At 47.9% G+C, this 21,845-nt stretch overlaps 1 protein-coding gene and 1 long non-coding RNA gene across 2 annotated transcripts; one reads left to right on the top strand and one right to left on the bottom strand.

Moving 5' to 3' along the window:
* The first annotated feature begins 2,687 nt into the window (after positions 1 to 2,687).
* On the top strand, positions 2,688 to 3,450 carry LOC135377140 (uncharacterized). Its single transcript, XR_010418058.1, has 3 exons — positions 2,688 to 2,764; positions 2,846 to 3,075; positions 3,152 to 3,450. It is a non-coding gene; the product is annotated as an uncharacterized LOC135377140 (long non-coding RNA).
* Positions 3,451 to 15,783: 12,333 nt separating this feature from the next.
* On the bottom strand, positions 15,784 to 17,166 carry LOC135395958 (uncharacterized). The gene has a single exon (XM_064627045.1). It carries the CDS (start codon positions 17,164 to 17,166, stop codon positions 15,784 to 15,786), a length of 1,383 nt encoding a protein of 460 aa, XP_064483115.1.
* Between the last annotated feature and the right edge of the window lie 4,679 nt (positions 17,167 to 21,845).

The raw sequence follows: 21,845 nt of genomic DNA, 5'->3' as shown, positions 1-21,845 counted from the left end.
CGATATCTCTTGCAATATCTCCATGTAGAACGGAACACACACAACTACATCTCCAGATGTGCTTCCCTGCCGGAACGAGAAGACATAACATCATTGAATTGTCACCACAATTCCAACGAGATTCAAAGACAAATCAGACAGTCAATTCGTTCATTATGTAGCCGTCAGGTACAAGTTCCTCACTGACAGAATCAGGGTTTTTGAAGAGAAGCTATACCTTCGCGACATCATGTTCCACTATGTTGTGTGGCGAAGACCGTACCCACGGAATAAAGAAGCAATTCAATGAATTGGCTTAATGGATATAAATGCTAAACGCTGATCTCCACTTGATTTAATGTAATCCAACATGTTTTGTACACACTGCACCAGTTCAAAGAATGCGAAACCAATCGAAGGAATTGGCCTAGAGTATCAATAAAACAACAACTTTATTTCTAAGGTTAATAATGAGGAGTTTCGTTGCTAGTGTGGATACCTGAGCCCACTGGCATAAAATGCGATGAAATGTGCCCCTTCACCATAAGGATCGAAGTCCTGACGTGTCTAAAAAGACCAAAAAAGCTCTCATCACAGAGTGTTGATGGGCTGGATTTCACCAGGGGCCAAGCAATTTTCATAGAGATAGAAAGGGCGAAATTCCAACTGACTAAGGATCTGAGAGAGCGCGGTTCGGGAAGGTTGGTAGCATGGACAAATAAGAAGAATGTGCTCAGGTCCCCTACGGCACCGTAGTAACATCATCGGTCAGAATAGATCAGATATGCATAGAGATTCCAACTGAGCACTGCACATGCCACTTGAGGTGGCGGTTGATACCGCGGCGTCTTTTAGCCATCCAGTGATGGTTTAACCCCATCAGAGTGACATCGCGGTGTTTCGCGATGGGTTCCCGCGTCTAATATCTTGGCCTGCAGCGGCGATATCGGGATGCTGTTTCTTGTGACGAATTTCCCTTCCATCCCCCTACGCGTGCACCTTGCGGCTTGTGAGAAATCCTGGCGGTTGTCCAGATATTTGAAAATTCTAGACAACCGTCGGTGCTTCTGACACCTTCAAAGTCTTGTAAATCCCGCCCGGACTGTTGGATCGAGACCAAAATTCAGGTCCGAACGGGCCTGGATTAGCTGTGTGATCGCGCAAATCACACAGGAACTGATCTGTAGTGGTTTCGAACTCGTAGGTGGAGACGCGTTAGTAAAATTCGTTTTTCCGAACTTCAGTGCCCTTGTTGGAAAGAAGTTCGCCTCGGACAGGGTTCATACTTGGAGAACCCACTGTTCTCGACGCGGAGCACGTGATAAAATTCACCGCGTCTCTCTAAATTTAGCAGCTCTCGAGTTAGAGGATTCCGCGTTCACACTCCTCCCAATACATGGGACCAGCGGCTTCCCCCCCCCCCAAAAAAAAAAAGCCTTCCCGTTGCTGCCACATGGTCATGTTTGCCTTCGTTAGGAATGTCTCAATGTGCTCTTTCCAACAGCGTTTGTCCCGCAGGCGCGCGATGTTCCGTTCTCCCGATATCGGCTTAAGAGCATGACGAGCTGCGAGGCTGGCTAGAGCCACCCTGAAACGCTTCCCACTTTTCGGTGTCGTAAGTCGATTACCCGATGTCCGATTTAGTCGAAATTTTGTGTGCGCGTGCTCTGTTCCCTGCTCTACAACTTTCCAATTGAGACCAGCCGTCGATTTCCAGTGGTTAAGACGTCATTCTCGAAATTCCTGACACCGACCACCGTTCACCGATTTTTGTCCCTGTCTTCAGGCTTGAAGCCCACGGCGGATCCGACTTCCTTTTAATAGGCACACGCACTCGACATGGGAAACGCGTAGAAACTTGCCGCATCTTTCTATCCCTCTCGGTTCTCGAGTTAGAACACAGTGGCAACGGCGGTTCTCTGATACATGGGCCTGGGGCATTTTTTTCGATATCGGGTTCTTGCTGGCGTAGGAAGGTGATTGAGATGTGTTTTTGAAGAGGAAAACGTCCTCTTTCCGATAGCGTTGGTCCCGTCTTCGCGCGACTTTCCGTTCCCTTGCTACACCCCGAGGAGCGCCCGGCGCTGGGGCATGGCCTGGCGGGCAGGTGGCCTTCCTGCCGTTTCTGCGCTGCGGGCGGCGTCCATTTCGCTTGCAAGCTTCGTTGCGTTCGCACGCCTTTTTCTGGCTCCCGTTGTCTCGCGTTCCGTCGTTGCTCTGGTGCCCTGGACTGCTGTGAATGTGTTTTTATGCCCTACTAGTGTTGCCTGGGGGTGCTTTTATGTGTGTACCCTGGAAGATAGGTCCAGAAGCCTTGCGATTTCTTAGATTAAAGGTTAGTTCTATGTTTGTACGATTCGTGCAACTTTTGTTTGGTATCATTCCTAGCGTGTGGGTTCTATTACTTTATGCTAGCTGTGTGATTATTACCCTTTTGATTCCTATTACCCTATGCTTTATCTTTCAGCTAAGTGTACTCGTGACCCTACCAGCGCTTTTCAAGGTGAAGATGCAACATCGTCAGTGGCCCCGTTACTAATGTCTAATCTATGAATTTCAGATACTTTCGACGTATTCATCGCGGTGAACAACGCGGTTGGGACAGCACACTCACGACGTGAGAAGGTCACAGAAATGTTGAAAGACATCAGGTAAGTTACGCTAAAGTGCGTTTCAGAGCTCTTCAGTGACTTGTGTTTACTGTGAAACAGATTGGGCATACGCTTCACCCGTGCAACTTTGTCATGTGCTCCACGGCAGCACAAGCCTTTACGGCTGTGCCACTGTATGTAAAAAATGCTGAGTGATTTTAATAAAGAATTTGCAGGGAAGTACAATGTGTCGCACCTTGTTGACTCTTTTACAGATGTGTGGAAACGTCGTAGCGGATGAATGTGAATTATGGATCTCCAAGTGGCGTCCCCCGCGTCATTTTCAAGATTTTACCCGTTTTGAAGGTACGTAGTGAATGTGCGAGGCATTCACGTTCCTACTACGTGGTTATCCATGCGTTTCCCGTCTTCGCAGGCAATAGGGCTGTTGATAGGGAGAATGCTAGGCTACTGCAGACTGCAACCATAGGCGCTGTGTCTAAAGGTATGCGTATACGTCGATGCGTACTTCACAGTGCCATTTTGCTGTAGCAGTGTTTTTGAAATTACATTTCTTTCAGGTTAAGCTTACATGACGCGGCAGGGAAGGGAGTCCGTGGCGAAAAGTGAATATAGCCGAAGTTGGATAGCGTTAATTTTTGCGCACGAAAGGCAAGCTGGACACATCGCAAATCTCCAGTTGTACGAAACACAGTGCAGCATGGTCGTCGGTTATGCCAGTGCTTCAACATATGTTTCAACGTCGCACTTCGGACATTGCGGGCATATACCTTTAAGTTTTTCCCCTTGTGGACCGATGCTGTGTGTGTTCATGGACATCATGTGTTCAAAGACATGTAAGTTCTAAATAATAATGCGAAAAAAAATGCTGGTCATGTTACGCTGTGATATAATACCTGGTGAGGTAATACGATGCTATGACGCTCAGTTTCATACGAAATAAAGTGTTTGATCTAATGTTGCTTGTTTGTGCCACTGATACGCACTGCTGTGCGGTGTTGATGTAATGTTCAGAGAACGCCAGTAAGCCTGGCTAAGGCACGGGAAAAAGGTCCACTAGAGGTCCGTAAAAGGTCGTCATTGACGTACTATGGACTCCCTTGGGACGTGCGCGGATGTTATTTTGGCAGTTCTCAGTACGTCCCAAGTATGTCAAAATTATGTTTCAGGATGTCCTCAGGATGTCTTCATCGTCCTGAGGGTAACATCATGTAGACGTCCTTGGGACATCGGTGGTTTACTGGGGGGTCATTCGTTGGCACTTCGGCTTAGCTGCAGCTACGATCCAACTTCAGGTAAACAAAAACTATTACATTTTCTAATCTGACTGTGCTGTTGTTCAATATCGCTGGACTTCTAAGAGTTTCCTAATCTGATGCTCGTGTGAGTATCTTGTAAATACTTTGTTGCCACATAGCTACAGTTACAGTTGGATTGTCTGAACTGCGTCTGATTCATGTCATTGATGCCATGCAGCCTGTCAGAATGATTATTTTTCACATTCAGTCACACAATTTCCTTTTTAACGTGTGCACATTGTGATTTGCCGAGTAGGATGTGTCTCTTCACGATCCCTTTAGTAACCTCATCTTTCGTCTTCGTATTGTCAGTCTGGAATCAAATGGGTTCTCCACGAGCAACTATGATCCGACATGTATGGATACGGAAATGCTTGACACTTGCATAGTACCTGAATAAAAAATATGCATAATTTGCAGTTCTGCAGTAAACAAGCTGCATGCAACATTTTTACATACAGGCATTTATAGTGATATCACACATTGCCTTTTCTATTTTCAGTGTACCTCGGAAACGTTCCTTCCTGCTACCCACAGCTGTCTACCACCCCACACGTGTGTAAAGTACTGGTTGCATTTGGAGCACTCAAGCACGGACCCAGAGACAGAGACAATACTTGCAGCTACCAGTGATATAAGTGCTGCGATTTGTGTACATGTACATTACTATCTGCTTTGGAAGAGTATCAAGATTTGCTGGTATGTGACTGTGCAATAAGGGGAAGTGCTCACAATGTCTGCTGACTTGTCGACATGTTTGGAAGTCAGTGTTTGCCCAATATATTCATAGAAATAAATCTTGTACCAACATCCATGTTGCTTTTGTAAGACATACTGTGCATGAACCGCATATAAGTGCATGTGCATGTCAGTGACATATACCTGGATGAACCAATACATGGGCCACTAGTGCCAAAATTTAGGTATAAAATATGTATACTTTTAGATGTTATGGCTAATACATGTCTATATGACGGCTCAGTGGATAGATAAGTACCGTCCCATTTTAGACGTATGGTCTAAACCGATCCAACAATTATCCGGCTATTAGCTGTATTTTAGCGTAACGTTAGCTGGACTAGGGGACGGATACGAAGCAATAGAGCTACTTTGTTAGACATCTAATAGACATTCGCAAAGTCTACATTTAGACATCTTTTAGACGTATACTAGCGCAAACGTGTTGCATGGGAACACAAATCAAAACAGGGAATTGAGGGAAAGCATTGTCCTCCATGTGTACTTAAACTGTCCTAAATTGGTCCCTGAGGATGGGCGAGGGACAGCCTCGGGGATGTCATCTCATATGCCAAAGTGGCAGTATTATGACATTTTGAGGATCAGATTTTGACATCCTAGGGATGCCATACCTGTCCCCATCTGACAACCTTAGGATAGCCCTGGGATGACAGTGTGTTCTTGGGGTAGCAGCAATTATTACATTCTGGAATTAAAAGAATTACCCGTTCTGTAAGCATCCATGCTTAGAATTTTGTCGCGACGAGTAGCGGACCTGCCACTTCGCCGAACCGCTGTTTGACATTTTGCCAATCCACACCTGTACACCTCCCAAAGAGCAGCTCCTACAGTGTCGCCTGCAGTCGATTACAGCCGCACCATTCACATTGTAAACCATTCTAGGACCTTGGTCTAACCAGATTGACCATCGCAAAGTTCTTGAGTATTTCAAGATTTTTCCCCGGGACACTGGTCTCCTGCCTACCCTATGATCTGCCTGCCTGTGTGCTGAGTGTGTGTTTTTGTGTGCTGCGGTTTTGCCTACCGTTCTGTTGATGTCTTACTGACTCCACTGACTGTCGACCCTATTTAGCGTCGTTCATCACCTCTTCATCAGGACACATCTCGTCCTGCCCCATTGTGCCTTGGGGTAGTGGGCCGCACCTTACGTGGCGAATTTCCCCATTCATTACCATTAACTTATTTGTTGTTGTTCGCCAATTCAAGCGATATACAGGGTTCGCCAAGATAAGCTTCAGGGTTTCTAACGAAGTGTGGGGAAGCAAATGCAGACGTTAGGGGACGTATTAGACCCCAAAATTTTATGTCCGTACTGGCATTTGGTCCGTTTCTCTGCGGATAAATCGTGAAAATTTGAAAACCGCCGCTGGCTAATCGGCTGCACCTGTGTTTCCGCTCCTTTCCGTCAGATGGCGAAACGGTCGAACTCAGACGAACTGCAGACGAAACGAAACCAAGTGAACATGTGGAAATGAATGCAGCATCGCACTCTGCAACGCCGCGTTCGAACGGTCCTCCATCTGACGGAAAGGAGCTGAAACACAGTTATAGGCGTTTAGGCAGCGGCGTTTTTTTTTTTTTTTTAATTTTGACGATTTATCCGCAGAAAAGCAGACCAAACTGCATTGTCGACATGGGATTTTGCAGTATAACACGTCCTCTAACATCTATATTTGCTGTCCTTATTTGTTTTATCTTAGTTACTAACCCCGAATTTAATGTTGGCGAACCCTATACTTTATTGTCAGCATTGTAAATCCTGCTAATCCCCCACGATTTGAAATTCTTGAGCAGAGCGACACCATGTCAGCTCAACGGCATTGCCAGAACATCAGGACGTTTCTGCGATGACAAGCCCTTCCGCTCACTTTTGGCGCAATTTAAACCGCACCGAAAATGGGGAGAGTGCTCCAGGGCAGCGTCGCCACGCGGGCGAAGAGGAACCGCGCGTTTTAGGAACTCGCGTTCGATGTTTCTCGCATTCTTTTTCTCGCTGTCATGACGGCATACTGGTAGCCAAGGAAATGTGTAGCAAAAACTCGATATACAGAGTGCCTTTTTTTAGGTGATACAGATTTTTCATTAAAAAAGTATAAGGGTTATAGACATGCTGTTTCCACTTCTATTATCTCTGGGCTGGCAGACGTTCTTGGCCATATGTTACCCAACCGTCTAATCACTAATTACCTAAAAATCGTTAATTAACTTTGTAATTATAAAAGCTACCAAGTTGTCCCAATGAGAATATCTGTTCCCTTCGGTGACCTGATATCGTAGCTGTTTTCAGAAAAAAAAATCCGTTCGGTAGATCGTCCGCAAATAGTTCGTGAAGTAACACCATTTTTTTCTTTATTTTGTTCAAAGTGCATCTTCGGAGACCAGTCTTTCCTTCACCCCAACGAGCGATGGTGAAGGAGCCTCATGCGTCGAAGATGCCGCCACAGTGCTTCCTCATGCGTCCAAGATGAGCTTAACTTGCGGAAAGAAAACAAAAACACATGTATCGGGCGACGCTATCGGAACTGCCCTTATCTTGGGCTGCATTTTCTGTGAGTCTTTTACCAGGACGCAAGAGGCGACAGTGTGCTCTTTCCCCCTCTCACATTGGGGTGAAGGAAAGACGGGACACCAAAGATGCGCATTGAACAAAATGAAGAACAAAAGTGTGTTCCTTCACGATTTTTTTGCGGACGATCTACCGAACGGATTTTTGTTCTGAAAACGGCTACGGTATCAGGTCACCGAAAGGAACAGATGTTCTCTTTGGGACAACTTCGTATCTATTATAATTAAAAGGATAATTAGCGATTTTTAGGTAATTAGTGACTTGACGGTCGAGGAACATATGGCTAAGAACGTCCGCCGGCCCACACTCTAAATCCGGCACCCGATATGTACTGCATGAAAGAGGACCCGCACCTGGGCCAAGCAGTACACATGAGGTAGGGTCCTCAACCAACAGGTACAGTTCGCGACCACTGCGAAATTCAAACGGTACAAGGACTCCGAGACCCAGCCGTACCGGCTAGGTACCTTTTAAGCGCGATATATAGCAGCTGTACCTCATGTGTACCGCGTGTTTCCGGCGCATGAGTACGAACGCCTTCTAACGATATCCATGCGCTGCAAAAATATTTCGTGTGATTCCGAATACCAGTTAATAAATTCCCTTATGCAGCAGTGCCGTAATCGATGCGCACTATCATTCTGTCAAAGGAGTGCAATAACTAGAACCCGTGACCGTGAGGGATCGCACGTTTGGGAAGAATGCGTTTCTTGGAACCGCTGCAAATCAGTTTGTTTTGAAACGTCGGGGAGCGAGGACGAGTCTGCTCGGTCTTCGAAGAAATTCGTTCCACGCTTTCAAGATTGGAGTCATTTAAGGTGCGTATTATATCTCTGAAGTAATTATTTGTCTGCACGACGCATTTTCGTTCATCTTCGCTCTGTTTCCCAGTGGTCGTGATCATCGGCAGGCTGGACACAACGACTGAGGGACGGAGACAACGTACTTTGTGCTTCATGCACGAACGTTGATGCGTGAATTAGAGGAGCCTAGATTGCACGTGTCGATGTCGCACTTGTGATGTCGCAAATGTGTGAGTCAATCGTCTACTGTGGTTGGTGTTACGTTCTGCGGAAGACACGGAAGTTGGGGAAGAACAGCAATCCAAAGGTGTGGAAGAGATAGAGAAGCATGACCACAGAGCAGCTGCAATGGTGAAGGAGAGATGCAGTGGTCATCCTTCATCCATATACGTTTATGCCCCGTGTGTTCGGCGTTTGTGCATCATGACAATGCACGTTCGAGTTGGACAAGCATCACCCGTTGAAATGGATATAACTTTCGAATAAAGGTATTTGTTTGTTATATTTATCGTGCAGCGTTAATATATCGTGGAGGAGGGGAACCACCCCGACGGGTAGGCCTAAATTGCTGCGCGCTATCCGTTACGTGTACCGCATGTGAGGGCGCATGTACTTCTTAATTTTAAGAGGTACATTTAAAAAAAATGTACCTCCTGGCCAAGCGGTACTTAACCGTTACATATGCGTTACCTGATTTAGAGTGCAGAGATGATAGAAGTGAAAACATAATGTCTATAGCCCTTGTAGTTTTTTAATGAAAAATCTGTATCGCCTAAAAAAGGACACCAATTATACTATTACGCGCTGGATAATGCACCTGGATGTACTTAACAATCGTTCCGAATTTCTTTAAAATAGCCTCAACTGTTGCTCTATAAGGTCGACATGGAAAGGCGTAATCTGTAAAAATATGCAAATCCGGCCTGTATTTCTGCGCAGGCAGCATATCAACGCAAATGTAGGTACGGATATTCGTGACACATGTGTCACGACCACGTGCTGCAACAAAAGCCTTTCAACAGAGCTTCTAAATCAACATATATATCTACCCGGAGTGTTTTTTTTTTTTTGTATGCTGCTGTTGTCGTCCCGTTTCTGTTGGAAATCTCGTCTGTTGGAAAGAACCGTCAGCTCAAGTCCTGATGAAATTTGGATTCATCGTATCGCTTAGTGCTCCCCTTTTGGATGCGTACCCAAAGGTTGTTTCACTAGTGATACCTGGTGGAAACGACGGTATATTTTTCTTATTAAATACTACACCACTGAAGACTGCATGTGGGATGGACGCGAGTACATGCATACAGAACACGAGGTTATCCTGTGCGAAAAGAAGATCCCGGAAGCCGATGTCTTTAGTGACTGAACATATGTAGAATAAGGTCAACGATTTCCTTTTTGGAATTCGTTAATCAGAGCAAACGGAGACTACATTCGCGTAATAAAGTTTTCTCACCTTTTGTATGCCTGAAGTGTAGGTGCGGAGTATATCTTGCATCACATCTTTGTTGATCGCGACGGCGGGTGCCTGTTTGAGAAAGAGAACGCACACAACTGTTGTTATTCGCTTTCTAATTATTGGTGTTGCCTTTCGAACACATTACTTTAACGCGGCACACACACATACTGAAGAAGCGAGAGGAGAACAGCTTACATATACAATACGATCGACACAATAACTAATCCCCACCCCCCACCCCGGTGATCCTGGTGCCCACAGGAAGATGAAAATAAATAATATTCGAACGTTTAATAATTTCGTTTACTTGTGGGGTGTGACGAGCTGTGAGGCCGCCTCACAAGATTTGAAGTAGCCCGAAAAGCTCATAGTGCTACTATGCAAGCTATGATGTATGAGAGACTAGTAGAGGAGGAACTAATAGATAGATATAGATAGAAAGGCAAGTTTGTGTTCATATTGATGACGTATGCATCTAGACAGATGACGTGCAGCAACATGAAGACATTCCTGATACGACGCTACGAACAATCAAAAGCCCTGGATTACATGTAGATATCAAGAAGTACGCCTTCCTTGCATCGTCAATAACATTCTTGGAACTTATTGTATCACGTGATGATACAGCTGTCGACGCGAAAAGAACTTCAGCTATCATGAACTCTGAAACGTCGCTATCAATGAGAGAACTACGTTCCTTCTTGGGTTTCTTAGCGCAAGGCTTCGCCAAGACAGCACGACCACTGACTGAACTAACTCGCAAGGTTGCTTTGCTCACACGGACACCAGGATGCTGAGAAGCGATGCAGACACAAAAAGAAAGTGGACGGAAGCACCGATGCTTGAAAATTTCAACCTCCAACTTCCTACAGAAGTCTACGTGGACGCCTCGCAGACAGCTCTTGGTGCTGTGCATGTGCAAATCGATGGACGGGATCCAGGTGGTCGTCAGACGCGCAATGAAAAAAGCACCAGCCGCAGACGAGCACAAACGCACTACTGACGTTGAGGCGATCGCGGCGCACTGGGATGTCACCGAACGATTTCACCAATATCTACCTACCCCCACTTCACGCTCTACACGGGCAACTGCCCAAGCAGCACAATGTACTGAAAGTCGAGTGCAATAAGGGTGGACGGGTTGGTGGAAGGCCTTGAACTGAATTGTGAAACTAAGGAACATTGATAAGACACATACCGGCCACCCCTATTGCACTTGACTTTCAGTACATTGTGCTGCTTGAGTGGGCGGTAACACACCTTATGTGAAAAAAAAAAAAAAAAAAAACGACATCGCCAGTTTCGCACGCGTTCTTCTTGATATGGCTTCGTACAACTTTACCGTCAAACATGTTGGAGGAAAGCGCAACACGACGGCAGACTCCCTTACAAGGTTACTAGCACCAGTGAAACACGTATTTTTCTTGCAGGCTCAAGACAGCAGGCTAGGTGATGCACAGCGGAACAACCCCGAATTAAACACCATCGTCACAGGCCTTCAACAAGTTCAGATAAACGATCAGGCTACGGAGTTTCGCATGACAAATTGAATACTCCGACACGTTAGGACGAACGGAGAGAAGGAAACCCTACCCATAGTCATTCCGACATGACAAAAGAATGTGACACTTGTGTGTTATCACAACCAAGATGGACACGGTGATGATGACACAGTGGACACAACGGACTCTGACAAAAATCAGAAACAATTTTACTGGGCACAGATGAAGCGTGACATTACTAGCTATGTAAAAGGCTGCCATATATGCCAGCTGTACAACAACTGGACTGGTACTACCACGTCCACTACTCCCGAGAACGCCACCAAACTACCCTTCGAGCAAATCGCCACCGTCCACGTAGAACCCATCTATACTACAGATCAGAATAAGTATTTCATCACCGCAGTTGATTTAAGGGGACCATGTCCCGAATACCTTTTTTTTTTTTTTTTGCTGGAAACTGTTCTTCCCGCCGAGAAATAATATGCCAGAAAGTTTTCCCGGGAGAAATCGCTCCACTCAGTGAGAAGCGTGCGCTTGTAGTGTCTCTTCCGCATTCCTCCTCTCCCGAAAGCATTCTCCCGTACATCGTGTGCCTATACGGGCCGTACTCCTGTTCCCCGCTACGTCACCGGTGTTGCGGAATGGCAAGTAATGCTCCCCATAGCCAGATGTGAGCCCGTTTGCGTTGGCGCCTGCCAGTCGCACGTAAAAGGTCACAAGGTCTCAGGTCGCGTCTGAGTGCGTCTGAAGCATTGCGTTTCTCTTTCTTGCAAGCGTTCGAATAACACGCTATAGTGAACAGCTTTTTGTGTGTGAATCGTTCGCGATACTCTGGCAAGTATGACATGTGAGCTGTACTCTTTCATGGAATGTAATCGTCTTCTGCTCGGCGGCCGTCCACAACAAGGGCCGCAAGCATCTCCGTGGCTTTGAGTTACGAGTGGCTATGTTAGCGAGTTACGTGGGCCACTACACCGCAACGTTGTATTGATTGTATCGCCGTTACCAAAGGAAAATGTATGGTGGTTGCCTGGCGTTGAAATTACGTCAGTTGCAATTATACTTACGTGTTGGTAATCTTACAACAAAGCAAGTGCGTTGTGCAGTGCGACTGTGATATTTGGAAGCTGACCACCTTTGTTCCTCGATTTGTTTGCACGAATTATCGTAAAAGACTGATGTTTTGTTTCAATTTGCTTCAACTCATTACTGTTATCATTACTGCGATCTTTGATAGCAGCTTCGCGCTTTCAAGCGATTCTGACTACTCTGAATCTCTGAATTCTGATTTACTGGGATGGCTGTAGTTGCTTCCGTCGAAGGACTTGTTTGCCTTGTGTTGGCCGAAGAACTTGTGTTTTATGAGGTATTCAATTTTCAGCACGTCGTAAATCTGAACAGTTAGCATCAACAACCGTGCCTACAAAAAATCAACTGCAACGTATTCTGTTGATGATTCTGTTCTATGATCTATTTGCGCTAACTGTTTGCTGTTCAACACATATATTGTTCAACCTGGTTTCCAATACTACGTAATACATCATTAACCCCGAAATGTGGGAAAGTAACTAACGACACCAGCCCGCCTCCTTCATTGCCACCCTATATTATTGTGTTACATAAGGTTTAAGGCACCAGCTGAGGTACCTGGAAAGAAGCAAAAGGCCCCAGTAGTCACGTAGCATGCCCTATATTTTGCAAGAAAAAAAACGAGAAGTAATTCGTACTATTTCAAATAAACTGATTATTGGTCTTCTGGCGGAAATATGCCTCCTTTGCAAAAGAACTGTTTAGTTTGCCACCTGGACAGAGAGTCCTCAGCTGTGCAGGACCCACCGAGGATGTGTGTCAAGGATAAGGACACCAGGATGAAACAGCTGAAATGCCGGTATTTAGCTTAAATAGTACGGTAACTAAAATACATAAGACCTTATAATTGAAACATCTACACATTATATGTTGCACATGCATAATGCATGCAATATGCATATGCGAACACGGGATGTATTCTATTTTAACATGGAGGAAGCAAACACAAGGAGCGTCTCTTCGCGCCGGACCAGCGTAGCCACCCTCTAGTGGTCGCTCGAGTCAAAATCCTCGTGTTCGCTTCCGCTTCCTGTCGCTCCTCGCGACAGGTTTTGACGCGTTCGCTCCTGTTTTCCTCGCTTCCTGTCCACCTCGTGATCCCCTCTAAAGTTTCGGTTTTGCAAGGCTTTGCGCTGCTGTCCGTATGATTTTGCTGTTTGAAAGTAATTTATTGTGAAAATGTGACCACCATCGTAGAAACGACGTATGGTAATGTGTTCCTGTCACGGGAACGCGTTTTGTTCGTAAGTACACGGTAAGTTGTTTTAGTCGCCCGTGTGTGTTCGAGTCATCTTCAATTGTTCATTGGAGACCTCAGACTGTGCTGCAGATTAATTTCATATCTTCTGTTGTTGTACAAATCCGATTAATGGTATTTGGAGTATTCTGACCTCATCAGAATGATTAAGAAAACTGACTCGTCAGATAGACAAACCTCGTGGAGAGGTGAAAAAACGTTCCTGTATTTCACCTTCAGTTACATGTTGAGACAGAAGAGAGCGAGAGCTCAACAGTTGGTCTACATAAGACACAAGGGAGAGAAGAAAGGCCACGTGGTACAGAGATCTAAAGCGTTGTACACAAGCGGAAAGAAAAGAAAACGGAGCGAACCACAAACACACCGAGGTCACCCACCTCGTCCAGCCAGACCGCTGTAACGCAACCGAGTTACACCCGACACTTGTTGTGGTTATGGCTGGGGAGTCAGACAGGGGTTCTTAGAATTGTATCAACACCGGGGATCCCGCTTCGAGATGGAAGGCATGTTATGGTTCCCTCCAATCTGGCCCTCCGTGTATACTTCGACTGATATCATTTGGTTTGAGTACAGGAAATTCACACGATAAAAATCCAGAGCAAAGAAACGAAACCCGTGCCTTGTAAGTGGCAGCACACTCCCCCGGCTGGTGTCCCGTAGGATACCAGATACTATCATGCACTATCATGCACACAAACGAGTTCAGTCACTTTGATCCGGCGAGAACCGAAGAACCATCTCGGAGACCAGTCGTTCAAAGGCTTTCTTCTTGCCGTCTTTAACTGTCTGGAGTTGCACCTTGCGCACCTTACCGTCTTTCCCTCGCTGCACAGCGGTGATTCGTCCCATTGGCCACTCGTTGCGTCTAGCGCCCATGTCTTTCAGCAGCACAAGATCGCCAACTTGAAGGTTAGGTCGATCGGTTTTCCACTTGCGACGGCGTTGAAGGGTGGGCAGGAACTGTGTTCTCCAGCGATGCCAGAAGCTGTTGGCAAGAGCTTGAACTTGTTTCCACTGCTTCACATGAAGACTTTTAAAATCTCCAGAAGGTGCTGCTGACGACGTAGGTTTCTGCGTCAGGATCATTGCAGGGGAGAGCACTGATGGACATTCGGGATCAGAGGAGACTGGAACCAATGGTCTGCCGTTTATAATGGCGGTCACTTCTGCTAGGAATGTGGTCAAGACATCATGGGAGAAGCGAGGAGAGCCGTCGTTCAGAAGTTTTGAATCTAGGATCCGGCGAGCCATGCCTATCATGCGTTCCCACACGCCACCCATGTGGGAGGAATGAGGTGTATTGAAAATCCAGGTACAGCCTTGCTCGCTCAAGAAGCCTTGAACTTTACGAAGTTCGAAGCCAACGCCGACATCTTGAGCTCAGAGCAGGCACCAACGAAGTTCGTGCCCCTGTCTGGACGGAGCCGTTTCACTGGGCCTCTGAGCGCAAGGAATCTTCGCAGGGCGTTAATGAAGCTCGACGTATCCATTGACTCAATGACCTCTATATGCACTGCACGAATGGCCATGCATGTGAATAAGACTGCCACCTTTTGTTGTGGGCCAGACCGCCCCTTGTGCGACGTGAGGCAACCATCCAAGGGGCGAAAACGTCCAGTCCCACGCACGTGAACGGGGGGTCCGCGCTTAGCCTATCTTCAGGCAAGTCGGCCATCTTCTGATGCTCCAATTTTCTTCGAAGTTTGTGGCATGTGATACAGCGATGAATCATGGCGCTGATGCATCTTTTTCCGTCGATAATCCAAAACCCGGCAGCTCTAATAGCTCCTTCGGTGAAGTGTCGCCCTTGATGTTTAACCTTTCCATGATAGTGCCGTATCAGCAATAAGCCTACATGATGGCGACCCGGAACGATGACTGGATGCTTTTCCGCTTCGTCGAGGTCGGAGTTCCTTAGGCGTCCACAAACTCTGAAAAGGCCCTGATTGTCGACGAACGGGTCGAGTTCGCACAAAGGCCTGCTGGACCAAATGCGACGTTGAGCTGCGTCTGTACGGAGACATGTGACGGCTTCTGGAAATTCTTCGTGTTGGACGCAACGAAGGATTACTTTCTCCGCCTCGTTCAGCTCATCCGCGCTTCGAGGTTTGCTGCAGTAATGCCATCCGTGACAATCAGCCAAAGGGTTATGAAAGGAATGAGCAATATGCACCAGGCATGCCACGGCCCGCAGTAGAGATGTCCATGTCGAAAAGCGCTCGAAGCGATGAGCCCCCAGTTGTTGATTTCCTACGCGAGTTGCCGAGACAGCTACTTGAGGACGGATTTCCTTGTCCTGATCTGGTTCAAAAAGCGGGAAGGCTGTGCCCTCCCTCTGCGCGTCTGTACATTCCCGAAGAAATTTCGGTCCTGTCAGCCAAGTCGTGCCAGCCAAAGCATCTACAGCCACAGGTCTAGTGGCGTGATCTGCAGGGTTCTCACCGGTGGGAACGTAATGTCATTGTTCGGGCTTCGTAGATCTTCGGATGCGGTTCACACGGTTGCTGACATAGACGTAGAAACTCCTCGATTGATTGAAGATGTATCCGAGCACAACTTTGCTGTCCGTGTAGAATTTAATGTCATCGATGTGAGCATCGATTTCGCTGACGACTAACTCTGCGATATCGACGGCGAGCACTGCGGCACATAGCTCAAGTCTTGGAATGGTCTGTTCGGGGCGCGGCGCTAGCCTTGCTTTTCCGAACACAAAACCCACGTGTTGCATTCCATCAGCATCTGTGACTTTGATGTACGCCACAGCGGCGATTGCCTTTTCTGAGGCATCGCAGAATACACAGATTTCCCGTCGACGGGCGTCGGAGAGAGAGATTGCAGTGTACTGGCGTGGTATCGTGAGCCGTTCAAGGTGATGTAAGGAGTCTCGCCACGTTAGCCAGTTGTCATTCAGGTCGAGAGGGGCATCCCAATCTGACGTTTCTGAAGAAATATCTCTCAGCAACAGCCTACCTTGTACTGTCACTGGGGCTGTGAATCCTAGATGGTCGTATAGGCTGTTGACAGTGGATAGTACGCCGCGTCGTGTATTTGGGGTGTCTTTTACGGGCACTTTGAAGGTGAACGTATCTGCCTTTAGGTCCCAGTTTAGTCCAAGGCTCCGTTGCATCGCTACGTGACCTCCGTCGAAGTCCATGTCTTTAAGGCCCTTGACGTAGTCATCGGATGGGAAGGCGCCCATGACCTCCACACAGTTAGAGGCTATCTTGTGAAGCCGCAGGTTTGCTCCTTTCAGCATATGTTGTGTCCTTTTGAGTAAATCAATAGCCTCCTCATCGGTCGGTAAGGACTTGAGGCCGTTGTCGACGTAGAAGTCTCTTTCGATAAAGTGTCGAACGTCCGCTCCAAAGTCCTGCTCTCCGTCCGGTGCGGTGCGCCTTAAGCCGTAGGTCGCAATAGCGGGAGAGCATGTGTTGCCAAACGCATGTACACACATCCTGTATTCAATGACATCCTTGCTGGTGTTGTTGTCTCGGAACAACAAGAAGCGCAGGTAGTCTCTGTCTTCTTCACGTACGAAGAAGGAATAAAACATTCGCTGGATGTCAGCCGTTACCGCCACGGGCTCTTTTCTAAAACGGAGCAGCACACCGATCAGGCTATTTGTCATGTTCGGTCCCGAAAGGAGCAAGTCGTTGAGCGAAACACCTTGGTACATGGTACTTGAATCGAAAACTACACGTATTTGGCCCGGTTTCTGCGGGTGGTAAATACCGAAGCTGGGGAGGTACCAATATTCGTTGGCTTCCTTTCTTGGCGGTGCTGGCTCAGCGTGGCCATTTTCGAGCATATCCTGCATGAAGGCAACGAAGTGCTTCTTCATTTCCGCATTCCTTTCCAGAGTGCGACGTAACGAAGCGAACCGAGAAATCGCCGAGAAATCGCGTGTTCTCGGTTGTCAGGGAGTTCACGTCGGGGCATACGAAAAGGCACAGGGGCTACCCAGTTGTTTAACGTGTCCCTGTGGAACTATCCGTCCATCAAGCTCAGGAATTATTTATCTTCCATTGACGGAGCAAGCTTCTCGTCACCTCTTGTGATCTGGAATAGGGGACCCGTTAGGTCGTTGCTTAGCGGCGGGGAAGACTGGACGACTTCTTTTTTACAGAATGCTCAACGCAGGGCTTTTCTTTCACAATCATGTGGTTGGGGCAGGGCGTGAAGTAGGAAGGACGGCCGTTTTGCAACACGGTTGTGGCGAAGGTACAGACCTGTGGAGTGCGCAATCGTTCGATACAGACGTCCCCCAACTATGACCCACCCGAGGTCCAGCTTCTGGGCGAAAGGAACGTGGTTGGGGCCGTTGCGCTGCCGGCGCACTTTGTGCGCTTGGACGAGATCCTTTCCTAAGAGCAGTAGGATTTGTGCATTGGGGTCGAGTGGCGGAATGACATTTGCCAGTGCCTTGAGATGAGGATGTCTGCGAGCAGCGTCCGGTGTTGGAATCTCATTCCTGTCATTAGGGATCTGGTCGCACTCCGTCAACGTTGGTAGAGGCAGACGTGTGCCACTGTCGATGCCCTCAACAACATAGCCGGTAGCTCGTCGTCCCAACGTCTCAACCACCCCTGCGCACGTCCTTAGCGTGTATGAATACTCGCACCCGTGAATGTTGAAGCATTCGAATAATTCGGGTCTGGCCAATGACTTATTGCTTTGGTCGTCAATGACCGCATACATCCGAACTGCTTGTTCTGGGTGAGCTTCTGGGTACACTTTGAGGAGACATATTTTTGAGCAGTATACTCTCGAATTGGCATCTCCACACACTTCCGTGCAGCTTGATGTAACCTTTGCGGACGCCTGGCTGAAACAGTCTTCCTCAGCCGATGGGACTCCCGCGGTAAGTCGAGCTTGCGAGGTAACGTTCTCTGGATGAAGTGCCGTAATGTGGTGGTCGCTGTTGCACTCAGTGCAATGTATCGTTGAGTCGCAGCTCTTCGCGTTGTGCGTCATCGCATAGCATTTGAAGCATGCGCCGAACTCTGACAGCAAGCGCTTTCGCTCGGCGAGAGGTTTCTGACGGAATGCCCTACACTTGCTAAGTATATGTGGCTTCTTGTGCAAGGGGCACATTCCTTCCGGGTTCTTTGAAGTTCTTTCCACTTGACTCGCTGAGCTGTCTTCTTGAGAGGAAATCGTGGTCCTGTGCACCGATACAGACGATTTCTTAGAGGATTGCGGTCGAGGACGTCTTGTCCTTCTTGCCTGTGTTATCGCTTGAGGGCCCGATTATGAAACTTGGATCATTCTTTGTCTTCGCCGTGGTTCGGACGAAGTCTGAGAAGACAGAGAATGGTGGGAAAGACACACGGTGTTCCCGCTTGTATTTCGATCCTAGAGCGATCCATTTTTCTTGCAAATGTAGAGGAAGTTTCGATGCAATGGGGTTGACCCCATGTGACGTGTCCAGGTAGGAGAGCCCAGGCAACTGTGGATCTGCCTTTGCTGACTCGAGTTCTTGGAGTAAATCTCCCAGCTGCCTCGGGTTCTCTCGGTCACTACCTAGTATCCTCGGAAACCTTTGAAGCCTGTCTATTAGCGCGTTTCCGATTGCCTGCGGGCTACCGTAGGCCTCTTCTAACCGTTCCCATATCGCCTGAAGTCCCATATCCGGGTTTCCGATGTGTACAGCCCTTAACCTTCTAGCGTACACGAACGATTCGGCTCCCAGCCACTTCACCAGGAGATCCATCTCTTCTGTGGCTGATATTCCAAGGTCTTTAGTAGCGTTACGAAATGCCGACTTCCACGACCTATAGTCTTCCGGACGGTCGCTGAACTTCGAGAGGCCCGTAGTAACCCGCTCCCGGCGAAGTAAGTACCTGGCGATGTCACCCATAATGGGTAGGGGATTCTGGAGTGTAGTTGGTTCTGATTCTCCCCCCAGACCAATTGCACGCCCTTCAGAAAGTCTCCCAGCGGGAGCGCGAGAGACATTGTCATCTTGTGACGCGCCAGGAGCCGCAGCAGCCGTCTGTTCACCCCTTACACCGTGGCATCGATGACTGTCTCCAGGAAATGCGTGCGTGCTCTGGGGTACTCCGTGACGTAAAACGTGCTCCCTAGTCATTTGCGACATGTCGACGAATTTGACTTCTGTAAGCTGTGGGTCGTATTGTTCAAGTGCCGCCTCTAGAACCTTGGCTTGCGCTGCCGGGACAGCAGCTTCTTTCTCTCTTTGAAGTGCTTCTAGGTTGGCCTCTATACGAGCTTTCTCCAGTTTCATGGCAGTCTCCTGTTTCCTGGCAGACGACGAGGATGAATGAACAGAACCACCGGAGCGCCGAGAGCTCGCCTCTCGCTGGTTGTCGAGGCGGTCTTCAATTTCGGTGATTATACCTCGCACAAGATCTCCTTATCGATTGCTTTTTGAACGTCTCGTTCCGTTAAGCTCTGCTCTACATTCGTCTTTGTTAGGAAGGAGGAGAACCTTTCAGCGTGAAGCTTGTACCGTTTGTAGGAGGTGCTCAGTCTCCCGACTTCTTGATACGACGCCTCTGGTATACAGGTCTTCTCCAGCTCGAGCGCTGTTCCTTCCCAAGCTTTACCTAGTTTCGCATGATACTCATCTCTCTCGTAGTTCTGCTGAGCCTTTTGCGAGAGGGCTACTCTACGTTTCGGCTTAGCGTCTTGTTCATCTACGGACGGCGCCGCAGCCGCAATGTCGGAATTATCACCCTCTTGGATTGCAAAGTGCTCACCTGTGTCCTTCCCGGCCATGGTGATGTAGGCTGTCGTTCACGTAGTTCCTCGAACACCGTTCACGGAGTGGAAGGACAGGTGCCGGAGACGTCGAAGCTTCTCGATGTATCCTATATCTGCCGTTGTTGCTTGTAGGCGAGATAGCGTGTATCCGACGCTGCTTCGAGACGGCGCACGGTTGCGGCGACAGTGTCAAGCGTGAAGTCTCATCCAAGGACGGTGTGGCTTGAGGCTGGTGCTGACGCATATGTCCGCATGGTAGACGTCCATCAGCAAGCGTATATCCAACAATCCTTGGAAGGCGTTTTTTCACTATTCTGACCTCATCCGAATGATTAAGAAAACTAACTCGTCAGATAGATAAACCTCGTGGAGAGGTGAAAAATGTTCCTGTTGGTCTACATAAGACACAAGGGAGAGAAGAAAGGCCACGTGGTACAGAGATCTAAAGCGTTGTACACAAACGGAAAGAAAAGAAAACGGGCCGAACTACAAACACACCGCAGCCACCCACCTCGTCTAGCCAGACCGCTGTAACGCAACCGAGTTAAACCCGACACTTGTTGTGGTAATGGCCTGTGGAGTCAGACAGGGGTTCTTCGAATTGTATCAACACCGGGGATCCCGCTTCGAGATGGAAGGCATGTTATGGTTCCCTCCAATCTGCCCCTCCGTGTAAAGTTCGACTGATATCATTTGGTTTGAGTACAAGAAATTCACACGCTAAAAATACAGAGCAAAGAAACGAAACCCGTGCCTTGTAAGTGGCAGCACATTGAGAATGGCATTCTATACCATTTAATCAAGGAACGTACATACGTTGGAAGTAACCGTTGCCACACGTGATGTTTCCGGTCCCGCGTACTCCTTTTGTGTTCGGCACACTGTGACTGGTCGTCTAATAGAACAGTAAACATTCGAACACACAGATAAAGTGCAAGCACGTGTTCAACGTAGTACTGCCATCTGAACTTTGGCACAACTACAACTCGCGTCGTCTGCTCTGCTGGCGCCATGCTGTCTGGAGGGTCACTTGAGCGGTCACGTGAGCGGTTACGTGGTAGACAGGAGCATCCCAGAATGCAATGCGAAGCCGGCTACATTCGTCCCGAGAGAAAACTGTCGGAGGGGCCGCTCCTTGTGTTTCCTTCCTCCATGTATATTACAATGTCACGTCCTGAACAGCCCTCCGGCCGCTCCATGATTGGGCTTGTCCGCGTCAGAGGGCGCTCACTGATTGGTCTTGTCCGAGTGACGTTTTCTCCCGTTTTCAATATCAGTTCAGGGAATTCAGGCATATCCTCGCCATGGGTCGTCTGCTTTTGCGTTGCGTCACATCAAATTGCAGCAGAAATTTCACCACTAATTCGCTTCAGAGTTTCGGCGTTATTGTCGGTGATGAAGGAGGAGCAAAACAGCACTACAGTTTCGGAATCGACGGCGACGGACGCGCAGTTCCTTTAAACAAGTCAAGCCTACCGCCCCCTCCTGGTTCAGGCCTACTATGCGTGAGGACAAAGCGTGAGGACAACTACGCCTTTGTTTTGCTTGCTTATACATGACATGGAACTTGTCTCGCGATGTTTGGGTTGCCATTTATTCAAGGGCGCTAAAATGTAAAGGCAGCCTGTTTCCAGACAAAAGTGCACAGTTCAATTGCAACTTTATAACCAAAGTTATACCGCTTGGCACTACTGTTAGTGACAGAAGCGCCACCGTTGCCGGCCCAACGGGTCGTCATAAGGTGGAAAGTGCGGCATCCAATCGGGCAACAGAACGCTCGCTTCCCTGTTGTGT

The sequence above is a fragment of the Ornithodoros turicata genome, chromosome 1, assembly GCF_037126465.1.
Source record: "Ornithodoros turicata isolate Travis chromosome 1, ASM3712646v1, whole genome shotgun sequence".
NCBI lineage: Eukaryota > Metazoa > Arthropoda > Arachnida > Ixodida > Argasidae > Ornithodoros > Ornithodoros turicata.
Note: the sequence above shows the minus strand (reverse complement) of the source record. Positions and strands in the feature narration are given on the sequence as shown.

What these genes read in the sequence shown, in the direction of transcription:
- LOC135395958 (XM_064627045.1), bottom strand. Translation starts at nt 17,166, where the DNA reads ATGAAGAAGCACTTCGTTGCCTTCATGCAGGATATGCTCGAAAATGGC.